General features: G+C 40.1%; 3 protein-coding genes across 4 annotated transcripts in view; 2 read left to right on the top strand and 1 right to left on the bottom strand.

Moving 5' to 3' along the window:
• Window positions 1-2,759, top strand: part of atp10d (ATPase phospholipid transporting 10D) — a 30,274-nt gene extending 27,515 nt beyond the window's left edge. Inside the window, exons 20-22 of the mRNA XM_048227396.1 lie at window positions 268-372; window positions 1,306-1,493; window positions 1,639-2,759. Of these exons, the coding sequence (XP_048083353.1) occupies window positions 268-372; window positions 1,306-1,493; window positions 1,639-1,870 (525 nt within the window). The 3' untranslated portion in view covers window positions 1,871-2,759. The remainder of the gene's footprint in view (window positions 1-267; window positions 373-1,305; window positions 1,494-1,638) is intronic.
• A 1,196-nt stretch (window positions 2,760-3,955) lies between these two features.
• On the top strand, window positions 3,956-10,190 carry dapp1 (dual adaptor of phosphotyrosine and 3-phosphoinositides). Its single transcript, XM_048227393.1, has 10 exons — window positions 3,956-4,026; window positions 4,167-4,315; window positions 6,185-6,307; window positions 7,161-7,294; window positions 7,488-7,618; window positions 7,890-7,937; window positions 8,107-8,169; window positions 8,362-8,447; window positions 8,904-8,991; window positions 9,494-10,190. Exons 2-10 carry the CDS (start codon window positions 4,254-4,256, stop codon window positions 9,515-9,517), a joined length of 759 nt encoding a protein of 252 aa, XP_048083350.1. The 5' UTR covers window positions 3,956-4,026; window positions 4,167-4,253; the 3' UTR covers window positions 9,518-10,190.
• A 3,024-nt stretch (window positions 10,191-13,214) lies between these two features.
• lamtor3 (late endosomal/lysosomal adaptor, MAPK and MTOR activator 3) overlaps window positions 13,215-15,114 on the bottom strand; it is a 2,788-nt gene continuing 888 nt past the window's right edge. For both annotated transcript variants that reach the window (XM_048270710.1, XM_048270711.1), the window contains 4 exons: window positions 14,900-14,958; window positions 14,224-14,357; window positions 13,719-13,782; window positions 13,215-13,595 (listed from right to left, as the gene is read on the bottom strand). In XM_048270710.1, coding sequence (XP_048126667.1) covers window positions 13,522-13,595; window positions 13,719-13,782; window positions 14,224-14,357; window positions 14,900-14,958 — 331 coding nt within the window. In that variant the 3' untranslated portion in view covers window positions 13,215-13,521. The remainder of the gene's footprint in view (window positions 13,596-13,718; window positions 13,783-14,223; window positions 14,358-14,899; window positions 14,959-15,114) is intronic.

Raw genomic sequence — 15,114 nt, 5'->3', positions numbered from 1 at the left:
CATGGTATTCATATTTCCTTCACAATCATAAATCACAGGGCCCATTCAACTTGATTTCAGCAACTGAGAAGCAATGGACACATTCTCAGTCATGAGCTTACAATTGCAACTTTGCAAATAGCATAAAAAGGCAACAAGCTCACTCAAAGGGCCACATGACTGGATATAATATAACAGTTTTAAACGCCAGTCTTAAGCAGGTATTTGACATTGAAGTTATTTCTGACCTTCTCACCAACAATACATTTTTGCGTGTCTGCCTCCTAGGCCTACGCCGGCTCTGACATTGGCGTCCTCTCCTTCGGCTCGCCCATCAACAGCGCCGCCCTCCTCATCATCCTACTGCACCAGGTCATCGAGAGCCGCACACTGGTGAGCCAATCAGGGTTTTGCACACTCAGCGGGCAGCCAATCAGGTGTCCTGATATAGACGTTCTGCCTTCTGCTCACCATAAGGTTAAGCACCTAAGGACCCACAGGCATCTCGAGAGGAAGAGGAAGAGCTGCGTGAGGCAAAAATGTATTGTGGGCTCCATGTTGTCAACTTCCGGTTGTATTAGTGAGAATACTGCTGACTATTAAAGCTGTGCTAGTAAACTGCATAAAAAGAATAGTTAGCATATGATTGGTGGAATCAGGCTTTCAGTCTTGTCCTGTCACACACATCTCAGTGGTTCCACTTTGAGTGGATAGGGGGAAAACTGTGTGTGTGTGTGTGTGTGGGGTGGGGGTGCTTATATGTGGAGTACTGGTTTCTAGTGATGGGCAAATGAAGCTTTGGTGAACCACTAAACCACAGCAGTGTGAAGCTAGTAAAACACTAATGTAAAAATGTAAAACACAAATGTAGATTTTTCAACATAAAAAGTCCTTACCCAAACCAGAATATGTAACCAAAAATATTGGTTTGCTAAGGACTTTTATGTTGAAAAATGTATGTGTGGCAGCCATCTTTTTGCTTTTCAGCTAGTGTCGCTAGGTTCACACTGCTGTGGTTCAGTGGTTCACCAAAGCTTAATTTGCCCATCACTACTGGTTTCCTGTATGTGGTGTAAGCTTAGTTCCAAATTAAGAGAGAACTTCAGTGGAGATTTCCATTTAGAAAAAACTCTTAGTCCCGGACCAGGCTTAAACCATGTACTGGAAAGCACGGCCCTTGACGTAATAGCAACGCAGAGATGTTAGCACTAAATACAGCCGTTTTACAGTGTCTTTAAGTGAAATAGCCCAATTGATAATAATAATTAATGAAATCAGGATGTACTACAGTGTCAAGATTTTGTGTGTGTGTTTGTATGTTTATAGACGTCGTTGCATGGGGTCGTGTTGATTGGCAGTGCAGTGTTCTACTATGCCTTTGGCCTGGTGTTCAGTGTGGTGTGCGTGACATGCAACTCGCCCACAAATCCCTATGGCATTGAATTACACTTCATGTCCGAGCCCAGCTACTACTTTGTGAGTTTACTCACAACAGTGGTGGCCCTGCTGCCCAGGTAAGCGAAAAGAAACACTATCTCTGTCTGGTCATGCTTTATTTATAGTACTTGCCACTTGAGTACACAAGCAACACACGCACACAAAAAAATGGAATGGAAAATATGGCCTCTCATGCACTCTCTCCCTCTCTCTCTCTCTCAGAATCTTGATCCGTGCTTTTTGTAACACCATCAGTCCATCGGATACAGTAAGGGCGGGAATCATGGACAGACTCCGCCCCGAAGAGTACTGGACATGTGTCAGTCAGTGGAAAGACCGCCTCCACTCCAAGAATGTCCAGAGTTCCCGACTACCCCCTTCCAATCTCAGCATCAACGCAGACCCTCCCCACTCAACAGACTGCTACCCAGAAGCCTGCTCTGTGCTCTCCTGACCAGAGGACAACACTGTAGTGTCATCAGCGTAGAGATTGGCAAAAGCCTTAACCAGTCAGAGAGCTGTTTGGTCTGTAACACTGCAGGCAGTCTTCCAGATCAGCTAGTCTTCCAGAGATGAGAGGACGATGACGCTGTGGGAGATGTTTGGGGAGTGGCTATTCTGCTGAGACTGCTTATATGCTTTATACTGAGGCAAAGATATTAAAGAAATGCATTTTAGAAATGCAATTTACTGGGCAAGTTGAGGGCAATATTTGAGCTCCCCTACTCCATGGTAAACTGTCAACTGGAATGTCCCACTGTCATTTGGGGGAAAACAAGGTGACTGTAGTTTTTCATGAGACTGACTAATGTGGGGTTATTGGGTTAATTAGCATGTCAGATGTTGTAAATGATCCAAATACTTAATGCCGCCGTGGGCTGGTTGCATTTTGGTATGTGTTTGAAAGTTATTTGCGTATTTTATACTTTTCATTTTATATGGACTGCTCAATGTGAAGAATAAATACCAGTGCAATTTCTTGAATGTTTACAGCGACGCCTGGTGGTATGCAGCGGAGACGGCGGTCCCCTACGCTGTATTTCAACCATCTACTGTATGTTTTTGTTGTTTGAAGCATTACTTACGGACCAAACAATTGAGCTAAAACTGCCAAACCAAAGGCAGCTGTGACAAGCAACGGAATCCATCTCATGTGCTAACGAGTTTAGAAAGCTGTACCTAGCGCCTCTGAATTGTTTCGCTTTCCCTATGAAATTAAGAAATCATTTTGAAAACTGTAAATATCACATTATAATTGTGTGATATTTTTCATACATGTTGATATTTATATCGACTAGGCCTACTGGTCATCGTACTGTGTATATAAAAATGTTTTGAAAATACCTTTTGTTCATCAGTGTGTTTCTTTCTTGAGGCTATTCTCAAGTTTGGCCAGGACCTTTTAAAAATTAGCTTGTTCCTGTCTCAAAGCATGTTCTTAGACGATCTACCATTACCTTGACCATCCTGTGCGTTCAGAAGTGCAAGGTCCTAGATTGCTTAATCCACACAACAGACTGCTACCCAGAAGCCTGCTCTGTGCTCTCCTGACCAGAGGACAACATTATCAGCGTAGAGATTGGCAAAAGCCTTAATCAGTCAGCTGAGAGCTGTTTGGTCTGTTGTGAGCATAGACTGTATATATAGAACAGTCTATGGTTGAGAGTAACACTGCAGGCAATCTTCCAGATCAGGTGAGAGAGATGAGAGGACGATGATGCTGAGGGAGATGTTTGGGGAGTGACCATTCTGCTGAGACTGCTTATATGCTTTATACTTTAGCAAAGATATTAAAGAACTGTATTTTAGAAATGCAATTTACTGAGCAAGTTGAGGGCAATATTTGAGCTCCCCTACCCCATGGTAATGGTTAAAACTCTGGTAATGCTTAAACCAAATTAAAGGCTACACCAGACCTAAGTGAAGTCAACTGGAATTTGGGGGAAAACAAGTGACTACTTTTTCATGAGACTGAATGTGGGGTTATTGGGTTAATTAGCATGTTTAAGATGTTTAAAATGATCCAAATACTTAATGCCGCCGTGTGCTGGTTGCATTTTGGTATGTGTTAAAAAGTTATGTGCGTATTTTACACTTTTCGTTTTATGGACTGCTCAATGCGAAGAATAAATGCCTGTGCAATTTCTTGAATGTATAGGCCTACAGAGACGTCTGGTGGTATGCAGCGGAGAGGGGGGTCCCCTGTAGGCCTACGCTGTATTTCAACTATCTAGGCTACTGTATGTTTTTTTTGTTTTAATATTTTTTTACGGACTAAACAATTGAACTAAAACTGGACAGCTGTGACAAGCAACGGAATCCATGTCATGTGCTAACGATTTTAGAAAGCTGTAGGCCTACTAGCGCCTCTCCGAATTGTTTCGCCTTGACATTGTTTAGAAAATTGTTATATCAAATAATTCTGTGATATTTTTCATACATGCTGATGTATATAGACTAGGCCTCGTAGGTCGTCGTACTACACATGTTTTGAAAATACCTTTTGTTTGTCAGTGTGTTTCTTTTGTTTTGACAGCAGGCAGGCTATTCTCAAGTTTGGCCATCCTGTGCGTTCAGAAAAGCAAGGTCCTAGATGGCAGAATTGCCCAGGTTTTTTAATAGGCCTACTCCGACCTTTCATCATGGGCGTGTCTTAGAAACTTCCCTATTTTCACATATGGTGATGTAGCTCGAATGCGTGGTCGCCTTTTGAGTTGTTTCGCTATGCTACTTACCCATTTATGTAACAGGCTTCACAAGCTGGCACCACTGGGACCGAGAGGTCTGTCAGTGATTGGCGGTAATAAGTGCGTTTAACGAATACCTGCAGTCTGAGGATGAGTGTGTGCAGTTCAACGCGCTCTGATGGGGAGCCCACGGACGAGCTGGAGTCGGTCAGGTGAGCCCGCTTTCAAATGTCACTTTACGGTGCATGTTATTCTTAACAAGGTAAAAAGAATGTAGCCTAGTAAGATACATGCCTATGCCTAAACATTAGCCAATATATTTTGGCCACAATATATGGCTTAACATATCTGTTCTGGACTTGCCAGTCATCTGTTGGTCTATCAAAGTGGCAGTCTTACCATTTTCGCTTATCGTCTAGAGTCTGAGAAACCTGTTTAAGAAATCTGTCACTTTCATGTAGGGTGTAGAAAGGTAGGCTGAATCATTTGTTGTTAAATATGGTGCTGTAATGAATACATGAGGCAGCAGTTAAAAAACTAAAGAAAAAGGATATATTGATGTTTGACTTTTGAGCCTGCCTGTTGCAGTTAGAAAAGCGTATTTTAGCTTGAAAATACAACTAATTGTAGGCCTAGTTGTTTCTGGACTAAGTGTCTCTGGCAGGTTTCCTGGACATAGAATAGGCCTAGTCCTACTATAATACAATACAAACATCATTGGAAAAGATCCATAAAGCAAGATGCAGAATGAGACCTGTCTGTCTATTCTATTTCTCCATAGATACTTATTGAGCTCAACTTCAATATGAGATATTTCTCCTATTTCTATATATTCTATTAATTTGAACTCCTGAGACATAGCACTCAGCCTTCATTTTTTGTACTTTTTTTATCTTAATAATGTCCCCCTTCTCAATCAATAGGCCTATTTATTGCTCCTTATTTCTCATGGGGGTGTTACAAACAGGTGAGATCAGTTTTATCTCAGTTGAGAGCTGCTTTATTTCTTGTGAGACATTTTTTCGAGACAAGAAATTTAATCTAGAACTATAGGATTAATCCATGTTTAGGAATCGGGTCCTTTATGTTTTCTGTAGCAACAGAAGTCAAACCCTTGTCAGACATCATAGAGAAGAACAAGATAACCAGCAGTGACCAAACTCTGCATGCAGCTGTGTCTGAGCAGATACTGCAGATGGTGAAATTGGGGACAGGAAATAATGGGTGGATGGTGATAGTAAGTGTTAATCCCTAACAGTCAGCAAGCAGACATTCATTTCAGCAACCACTGAGGACCTCACTGATCTTTTGTCAAGTAGATCTGATCGAAACAAAACCTGAAGGAAATTGGATATGAACATTAATTTTAAAATGCACCTGGTATTTCTGAACTATTCAACTATCATGTGAATATCATGTGTTGCTTTGTTCAAAGCAAAGGTCACATTCAAATATTTGTTTTTGTGTTCGCTGCACATGTCATATCACACAAACACAGACACTCTTGGTTATCGGTCCAAACAAGCTATGCTACATTTAAAGAATATGCTCTGAAGTATGTTGTCATGCAAGGTTTGTGTGATACAGTGCATGTCCCAATCTGTCAGCAGGAAACATGGCTAACGTGATCCTGCTGACATACACATTTCCCATCTCACACATAAAAACTGTGCTTCTATGTCAGTTAAGCAATTACAATTGCTCAGCAAGTACTACCTGACGTGTATGTCAATACAAATGACTTAATAACTGATTCATTTGTGAAATTTGGGACTTTGAATTAGCATTTAAGGCATGTCTTTTTATGTTATTTTGATCAACTAATGTGGATTGGAACTAAACTGTCAGGATTTGGCCTTCTGATGTGGTATCGACAAATCAAGATACTTCCAAAAATATACTGAAAGAAAAATACCGAAGATATCCACGGATCATTTTTATGCAACTTTGACAGGAGGGGGGTGGAGTCCTACATTCTTGCTAAATTCAGCAAGAAAAATTAGTATTGCATGTAGCTTGAGCTTCCTCAGTCCAAATCTAGGACAGAACCCACATGGACCCTCTCCTGGTCTCTTTTGCAGCTGGTATCATTATGACCTCACGCGCCACGCCACTGAAGCACTGTTGTTGTCCAATGGGGTTGATGGCAGCTTTCTTCTGAGGAGCAGCCAGAAGGGGCCTGATTGCTTCGCCCTCTCTGTCAGGTCAGAACATCAGTCCACTCTTTCATCATTATCTGTCTTAATAAAGATGGCCACCTTTTTTTATATATATATATAGATAGATAGATAGATAGATAGATAGATAGATAGATAGATAGATATGGTGCTTTTTAAACTTTAAGCCCAAAAAGATTGTGTAGTGGGGTAAAATGCAGTATGTGTCTGTGGTGTAAATTACATTATTTTAGTCATTATGGTTCATAAAAAAATGGCTTTGTCTCAAGTGAACACTTTTGAAGAACTTGAATCATTGGGATGGGATGGTGTTATTGGATGATTACGCAAATTCTGAAGTCGGACTGATTATTTTGGACAGTATAGACTGGTTGGACAAATGTGAGTAAATGACTCAGACAGGTTTGCCCCAATAGAGGTGTTAGTGGGAAGGCCACAGATCACTTCTCTTCTTCTGTTTCTCACTTCTCTTTTTTTTATTTAGAACTTTGATGTGTATGCGTTATTTTATATTAAAAGGATTAATCTACATTTTGCTGGAACATAATCTACATCCTCTTCATATGCCTTGTAATACAAGCTAACAAGCAAATGGCAATTTGGTAGATCTAGCAATATAATCCAAAACATTTAGGTTATTCGTGTCAGTACTGTTGGTGCTGTTGGTGCCGATACTGTTGGTAGCATTATTGCTTAGGCCACATTGCATTCATTGAGAGCTTAATGCAACTGATAAACAAGTACTATCCCTTTTCCCCTTGACCCTAATAGACTGTTCCGAGGTTTGTTTTGGTTTATTTGCTTCATTTACTGTTGAATCTTTCCTTCTGTGAAAAGGCAGTATCATTAACATGCCTTCGTTGTTCCTGTGTTACCTCAGAGCAAAGGACTCAGTGAGGCATTTCCATGTGAGACGAATCTGTGGGCGATACTCCTTTGGCTTCAATGAGTTCCCGTCCTTGCTGGAGTTCACCAGCCATATGGCCAACCAGCCGCTCTTGGGCAGTGAGTCAGGTACTCCAAAGTGTGTGTTTGTACACTCGTATACTCGTACACTCTCTCCCTCATTCATCTGCATGCAAGCTTGCACTCATCACCGTCATGCACTGTGCACATGCATTAACACGAATTGAACCATGTCTCTGTTTGTCTTCATGTTTTTAAACATCTCTTTCGGTTCCTCTTCCCCTGTGTTCTTTCCACCTAGGGAACCTTATAGTTCTCAAGCACCCATACCCCCGTGAGGTGGAGGAGCCGTCCATCTATGAATCTGTGTCTGTGCACACAGCCGTGCAATCTGGCCGCAGACACTCGGACCTGGTGCCTACCGCTCCGGCTGTACGTCCAACCTCATCTCTCTTTCTCCCTTTTCAACTTTAAATGTACCGGAGATGTAGTTATTAAATGATAAGACTGTCATGAAGTTGTAATGAAGAAAACTCGTTATACGTGTGTAAAACATGTATACTTGTAAGAGCAGTGTCCTTATTCACAAGCCAAACTTTCTATGTTCACATCTGACCACATTTGACCTTTCACTTGTAAATCCTGTTAATTTTCTCTTCCCAGTATCTTGTGTGTAAATGATTACTTTCCTGTGTATTTATAGCTTGGCACCAAGGAGGGCTACCTGGTGAAGCAGGGTGCTATTATTAAGGTAAGAGGAACAGGGGATGAGACGTGAAGGTGAGCAGTGCAGGTTTGAAGAGCCGTGGTTCTCGCGAGTGTTTTGTGTCAGCTGGCTGGATTGCTTACTGTTAGCAGTTCTGTCGGATAGAACACTTTTTAAAGATCAGTGATACAAATGTAACTCTGCTCTCTGATAGAGCTGGAAACAACGCTGGTTCACACTAAGCAGAAATGAACTGAAGTACTTTAAGGATAAAATGGTGAGTTTTATAATGTCTTTTGTCTTGGCTTATTATTTATTTAATTTTTGAGCTTTTGATGATCACAATGTTTGGTCAGTTAACTTCTATGCAAATCTTAGTAAGTGTCTAAATATTTTCATGTTTCATTTGACGCATGCATTGCATACATATATGCCTTTTCTCCTCTCCTCTCCTTACACTCCATTTCAGTTTGAAGAGCCGATTCGGACACTAGATCTAACAGCATGTTCCGCAGTCCAGTTTGACTATAGTCAAGAAAGGGTTAATTGTTTTTGGTGAGCCTTGTTTTAATTCTTCAGAACTCTGTTCAAGAGAACAGTCCCATACAGATGTTGTGCTGTATTAGTGTATTCATGATGTGTTTGATGTGCATACGTATGTGTACGCGCAATTGTCTGTGGGTGGCAGCTGAACATGATTTCCTGAATGGGGATGTGAATATATGTGAAATGAGGAACCTGGGCATAGAAACAGAAAGACCTTCAACGGAACATTTTTAGTCCAGGGACCTCAGACACTGTACAGATCCTTCTCTGTAACAACCCACTCGCCAAACTTGCCAAAAGTCACAGGAACTCGCTCGCTCGCTCCACTTCTCCCCTACTGTGTGTTCTTATCAAATCAATAGCTATTTTCCACCTGCATCAGTGCTATCAGTTTAATCATTTCTCCATTATCGGTATTTATTCATTTGTTTCCCCATCTTTTTCTCCTCTCCTGATCTCCGTCAGTCTGGTGTTTCCTGAGCGCACGTTCTACCTGTGTGCCCGCACTGGAGCCGAGGCTGATGAGTGGATAAAGATCCTGCGCTGGAAGCTAGTAAGGGCTAACAGCTCAGACACACATCTACTCCGTCTCATGTCAGATTTAGTGCTGATCAATTGCTTTTACTATCATTTCCCAACTATTAGTCGAGGTTTATACATTGATTTTGCAAAATTTCTTCAGCTATGAGGTTACTACACAGGGGCAGTTACGGTAATATGGTATTAATATGGTTTTGTTTTTTTTTAACTTGCATAAAACACTATCCTGTGGTTTATACACAATGCGGCTAATGCACAGGAAATTACTGTAAACAATCACGTTAAGTAAAACCTTGCATGCTGCCACATTTCTTAATCAGGATTAGAAATCATAACAAAATGTGAAAGAAAATGAGAACCACCTTTACCTAGGATGTTTATCTGGAACACCTTAATATAGCACCCTAAGAAACATATTCACAAATATAATCTTTCAGTGAAGTGAGTATGTTTATCCTGTTTTGTAACAATGACCCCCTCATAACTTGGTCTCTATTTGTTTTCCTTCCATGCAGTCCCAGATCAGAAAAGGCAGGTGATGGACAGAAGGAGAAGAAATTGAATAACAAGCAGCCTGCCACTGAACGAGCAAACAGTTAAACCTCAAAGGCTCAAGTTCGGTGTCACATGCATTGAGGAATGTGCACTGAACCATACCATGTGTTCCTGCGACAAGCTGAAGGGACCCGTCGAGGTGGATTCCATTACATCATGGCTCCTGGTATTTTCTCACCAGTCACTTCCTGGAGAGAAAATGTCACAGGCCATTAGTGGAAATATGCAGTCATGTCAATCATGAAAACACAAACAGTGGAAGATCCACTTCTTCACTACCTGAGTTTTTAAACCATGAGCCCATGAAAGAGCATGAAACACTACAAATGCGGTTTTAATGGAGCATGAATAGACTTGTTCTTTGTGTAAATGTGAAAAGGAAAACCATTTCTTTAGTTGGAGCCATTAAACCACTGGGCACTGTAGGCGTCTGGAGAAATTATTTGTCTGTAAATTACTTACAACCACAGTTGTTGTGAGAAGGGCTTTGAACTGATAGTGTCCTTGTATTCAATATTGGGATCAAGACTGAGATGGGCTCATGTCAAGTGTTTGTACAACCCCAAATCAGAAAAGGTTGGGACGTATAAAATGTGAATAAAAACAGAATGTAATCATTTTCAAATCTCCTAAACTCATATTTAGAAGCAGAAAGGACACAGACAACATATCAAATGTTGAAAATTACAAATTTGACTATTTCATGAAAAATATATGTTCATTTTTAATTTGATACCAGCAACACGTTTCAAAAAAAGTTGGGATCCATCAACAAAATGCTGGAAAAGTTGTGTAATGATAAAGAAAACAAAAGGAGGAATATTTCACAACTAATTAGGGTAATTGCTGGCAACATGATTGGCAGAGTCACTAGAAGTAAAGGGGGTAGGGGTATTCATCACTCTGTAAACCTGTGTGGACAAATTAATTGTAATTTAATGCTTAACATGAAATTATGAAGTATTTGGGGAGATCATCTACAGGACATAATATCATTACAATATTCAGAGAATCCAGAGAAATATTTACAAACAAGGGATAGACCTGACAAACAATATTGGATGGCCGTGGTCTTTTGGACCTCAGATGGCACTGCATTAAAACCAGACCCTTTTTCTGTAAAGAAAATCATTGTATGGGCTTAGGAAAACCTCTGATAACCATTGTCTATTAACAGTTTGATACTCAATTCAGAAATGCTAATGTAAACTTTACCATGTAACAGCCAAAATTAAACAAAAATACCACCATCTTATCTGGGCCTGAGACTGGACTGAGGTAAAGTGGAAAAAGGTCCTCTGGTTAGACCAAAATTTGCAATTATTTTTGGAAATCATGGACTCATCTGGGCTAAAGAGGAGAGGGCCTATCCAAGTGCTCAGTTTGAAACCCAACATCAATGACGGTGTGGAGGTGCATTAGTGCCTACAGCATGGGCATATTGTACATCTGGCAAGGCACTATCAATTCTGAATGATGTATACAGGTTTTGAGCAACATATACTGCCATCCAGGCAATGTCTTTTCCAGGGAAGACCTTGAATATTTCAGGAAAACAATGGCAAAATGAATTCTGCACATGTTTAAACAGTATTTCTCCATAGAGGAAGAGTCCAGGTGCTGAAATGGCCTGTCTGCAGTCCAGACCTGTCAAATTAGGTACATCACAGAATGACAAACATGATTAAGAATACCCTATACTGTTGAGCAACTGAAATCCTGTATCGGGCAGGAATGGGACAACATTTCATTCTCAAAAGTCTAGCAATTGGTCTCCTCAGTTCATAAACATTTACAGAATTTCCTTAAATGAATAGTTTTTTTTTTAAACATGTTGCTGGCATCAAATTGAAAATGAACATATATTTTCCATGAAATAGTCAAATTTGTCATTTTCAACATTTGATATACTGTCTATGTCCTTTTTGCAGCTAAATATGGATTTACGAAATTTGTAGATTATCACATTCTGGTTTTATTTGCATTTTACACAACGTCCCAACTTTTTCTGATTTGGGGTTGTACAGTAAATGTAATGCATAACGCAGGGATCATCCACAAAGCAAATGTGTACAGCTAATTATATTTATTTGTAAAAAAAAAATAAACAACTTGTATTACTGTCTTGGAGGAAATCTCATTTTCTGTCTGTCACTAAGTTGACATAGAACATACTTGTTTATAGACTGTCAAATAGACGATATAATGGTTCACTTTTTGATACCAATTCTTAGAAAGACAAAATAGAAATGATCCGAAGTCTTGGTATTTTCCAACTTTGTTGCAGATGCCATCTTAGTCTTTTCAGGCTAATCTGGGGTTACACAAGAGAGCACTTACATAACAGAAAGTAGCCATAAACAGGCCAAATCCATGCTCATTAAAATGGAACTAATGGCCTTTCCTTGCTATTGCACTTTTAGACATGCATAGTAAATCTCTTCATCTCCATTTACTGATGGGATTTAAGCCAAATACTATTTTCAGTAAGTCTACAGTAATATTTTGACTAATCTGCTACCAGCATGTGTTTCCACTTTTATGAAAGTTGTGTTTGCACAACAAATGTGTACATTTGCACAATCAAACAGACTACAATGGCATCCCACTATTCAGTATTTGTCAGGTGCATATTGTTTGAAATAAAAAGCAACAGTCCTTCGTTTTAAACAAAGTATGGGAATACCTGTTGAAAATGATTGATTTGGATTTCATTACACCCTATGCTGGTCGTATTTGTCAAATACCAGATATCTGATTGGCTCTTACTATTGGATACTCTCAACTCTATACTCACAATAGCCTACCTATCAACCAAGTAATTTTACAACTAGACAATATGACCGCTGCATGGTGTGGACACCAAAGTGCAGCCACCACATCCACAAAGCATGATTTCCTGAATTTTTCACTTAACTTATTCTTTCACTTAACAAAAAAACATACTGCCACAAAAACTATACCGCCAGTACAATCAGCACATATTCTGTTCATAATTCATAGATTTTCCTCATCCACATTGTCCAATGATATCATGAACAGACACAATGGTTGTGAATGCTTATTCCATCTGGAATCTTCTATCTGGAATCTTATTCCATGTTAGCCTATATGTAGCAAAAGAGTATGGGGTGATACATTCTAAAGCAGTGTTTCTTAACTGGTGGGTCGGGACCCAAAAGTGGGTTGCAGAACCGTTCTGGGTGGGTCGTGGAGCTTGTTGTTAAAAAAAAAAAAAAAATACATATTTAAAATGCTACCTTATCAGATCTAATATCAGACCTTTCAGATTGGTCAAAATGGGACAGAAACTCCAGTGTGTGACATGCAGTGAATTGCTGGCACTTGAGAGCATGAAACAGTCAAAACTAGAATGACACATAGAAACAAAGCACTCTTGTCAAAAACAAACATGCTGAGTGTTTTTAAGGGTGACAACAGGAGTTGAAGGCTTCAAAAATGTAATGCCAAACATCACCACGTTCCAAACAAGTAGGCCAACAGCAATTTTGCGTATCTTACCATGTAGCTCACCATATCCGTTGGCTTGAACGCTAAAAAATATATATGGGTCGCGACTTCATGAACAAGGGAAATTGTGGGCCCCAAAGCCAGACCAGTTAAGAACCACTGTTCTAAAGCATCTTCTGTGTCTTCTCAGTCATGGAGATTTGCCCTTTATACACCAAAGATGATATTTTATTATTAGAAGAAAATAAAACAAAACAAGCCGAGCAGGTTACATTCATAAGGAACAACATACAGCATCATAGACTTTCAGACACATAAACTAGAGCCACAGCCAACATTGTGTGCGTGTCTGTGTGTGTGTTTGTGTGTGTGTGTGTTTGTGTGTGTATGTGTTTGTGTGTGCGTCTGTACAGGAGACAGAGATCTATGATGTCCTCCATGGTTGCAGTTGTGTACTGTCCATAAACCAATGTAGGTGTGCAAACGCATTGGGACTTCATTAGTGGTTGGTTCGTTCTTACGCAACCTCCACCACTTGTCTCAGCTCTTCAATCAGAGGGCCAAGCTCCTTTTCCAGACTGATGATTAAACCTGCACACAATGTTCCAATAGCCCACATTACATTCAAGAGATTACTGAAGACCAGCAGCTTGTGAAGCTACAGTAAGTTAAGACAGCAAATGAATAGGCTACTAATAGGTTTAGACTTTATACCTGTGTTGGCACTACTGCTTGCGATAAAACTGATGACCAGGGGTAACCGGTTAAACTGCACAATCTGAAAGAGAGAGACTTGTTAGACTAAAGCATGCCATGAGAAGGGCGTTGATCTGTAGCCACCACAACTCAGCATGACTTCATACATTCTGCTTTGGAATGCTCCAGTTTTTGAGATGCTGTTCAATAATCACTAGTCAGCATAAGAGTGATTCACACTCCAAGGACAATAGACAATTGAGGTTTCATACAGTCCCACATTACTACTTTTATATAGGTACGTACACTGATATCCAAGATTTCACACACTGTACAGGGCCCTCTGGTGGTTAGATGTGATGATGATCATGGTTTTCATACAACAGTATAGCATGGCATCTGTATACTACTGCAGCCTCTTTCAGAGGTTTTTTTCTTTGTGTGTGTGTGTGTGTGTGTGTGTGTGTGTGTGTGTGTGTGTGTGTGTGTGTGTGTGTGTGTGTGAGAAGGCATGGGATCATACCTGGTATGTGTTGTAGTAACATATGATGCTCTTGTTTTTAGACAGGCCCAGTTTGCTCCCCTGGTCAGTGGCGAGTGCAAACGTGGACAAGAAGCCCGGCCGGAGTGCATACTCTGGAGCGTTGTCATTGGCGACTACAGGAAATAAACAAACATTCCTTAAAAATGTAAATGTAAATCAGGTTTCTCGGCCAAGTATACTTGCATATACAAGGAAACTGGTCTCTGAATTTATCCTATTCGTGAATGAGAAGGACTGATTGTTACCTCTAAAATGAACAAGTGTCGTCCTGTTCACAATGATTTTCAATGCTATTAAACCATTCAGTACCTCAATAACATTAAATATTCATTCATACTCTCTCAATAGAATGTGTCGTGTCCTAATAAATGTTTAGTAATTGACTCTGCATATATGTGTTTGTGTGCGCTTGTGCTTGAGTAAAAGTCTTAGGTTACAACTTCATTAGATAGCTATGAAGAAGCTGTCGGAATGTCCACTCTCTCAAAACAACAACACTACTGACACCAGGGTGACAGTCACATGAAATCTGAGAGAAAACAGTTATAATTCCCTGCTCCAAACAAACCTTTTTAGTCCTCTGAGTGTTTAAGGAAAGAATGTACTCCCATGATGAGGATGGATGGAAAATGCACTAAGTGAGCGATATTATTACCTTTGATGACTGGAACGCCATCTCTGTCTGTTACTACAATGGCATGAAGACCCTCCACACTATAAGGATGGAAGAAAGGCATTATACTTAAGTTTCACGGTTTCGAGAACATTAGTCAAACCTCAACCCTCCACATACTTCCTCAACGATTTTGCAAAGCTTTCATATCAAATTAGTGTGTACATGAAAAAGTCACAATTTGTTTAGTGCCAAAG

Source organism: Alosa alosa, chromosome 19, assembly GCF_017589495.1.
Source record: "Alosa alosa isolate M-15738 ecotype Scorff River chromosome 19, AALO_Geno_1.1, whole genome shotgun sequence".
NCBI lineage: Eukaryota > Metazoa > Chordata > Actinopteri > Clupeiformes > Clupeidae > Alosa > Alosa alosa.
The sequence above is the reverse complement of the archived record's forward strand: the minus strand, read 5'-3'. Positions and strand labels throughout refer to the sequence as shown.

Excerpts from the sequence above, each read along its gene's own strand:
- dapp1 (XM_048227393.1), top strand. The coding sequence starts at position 4,254 with ATGAGTGTGTGCAGTTCAACGCGCTCTGATGGGGAGCCCACGGACGAG. Across the intron at positions 7,619-7,889 it reads TGGTGCCTACCGCTCCGGCT|CTTGGCACCAAGGAGGGCTA; the intron begins GTACGTCCAACC and ends GTGTATTTATAG. Across the intron at positions 8,170-8,361 it reads AGTACTTTAAGGATAAAATG|TTTGAAGAGCCGATTCGGAC; the intron begins GTGAGTTTTATA and ends ACTCCATTTCAG.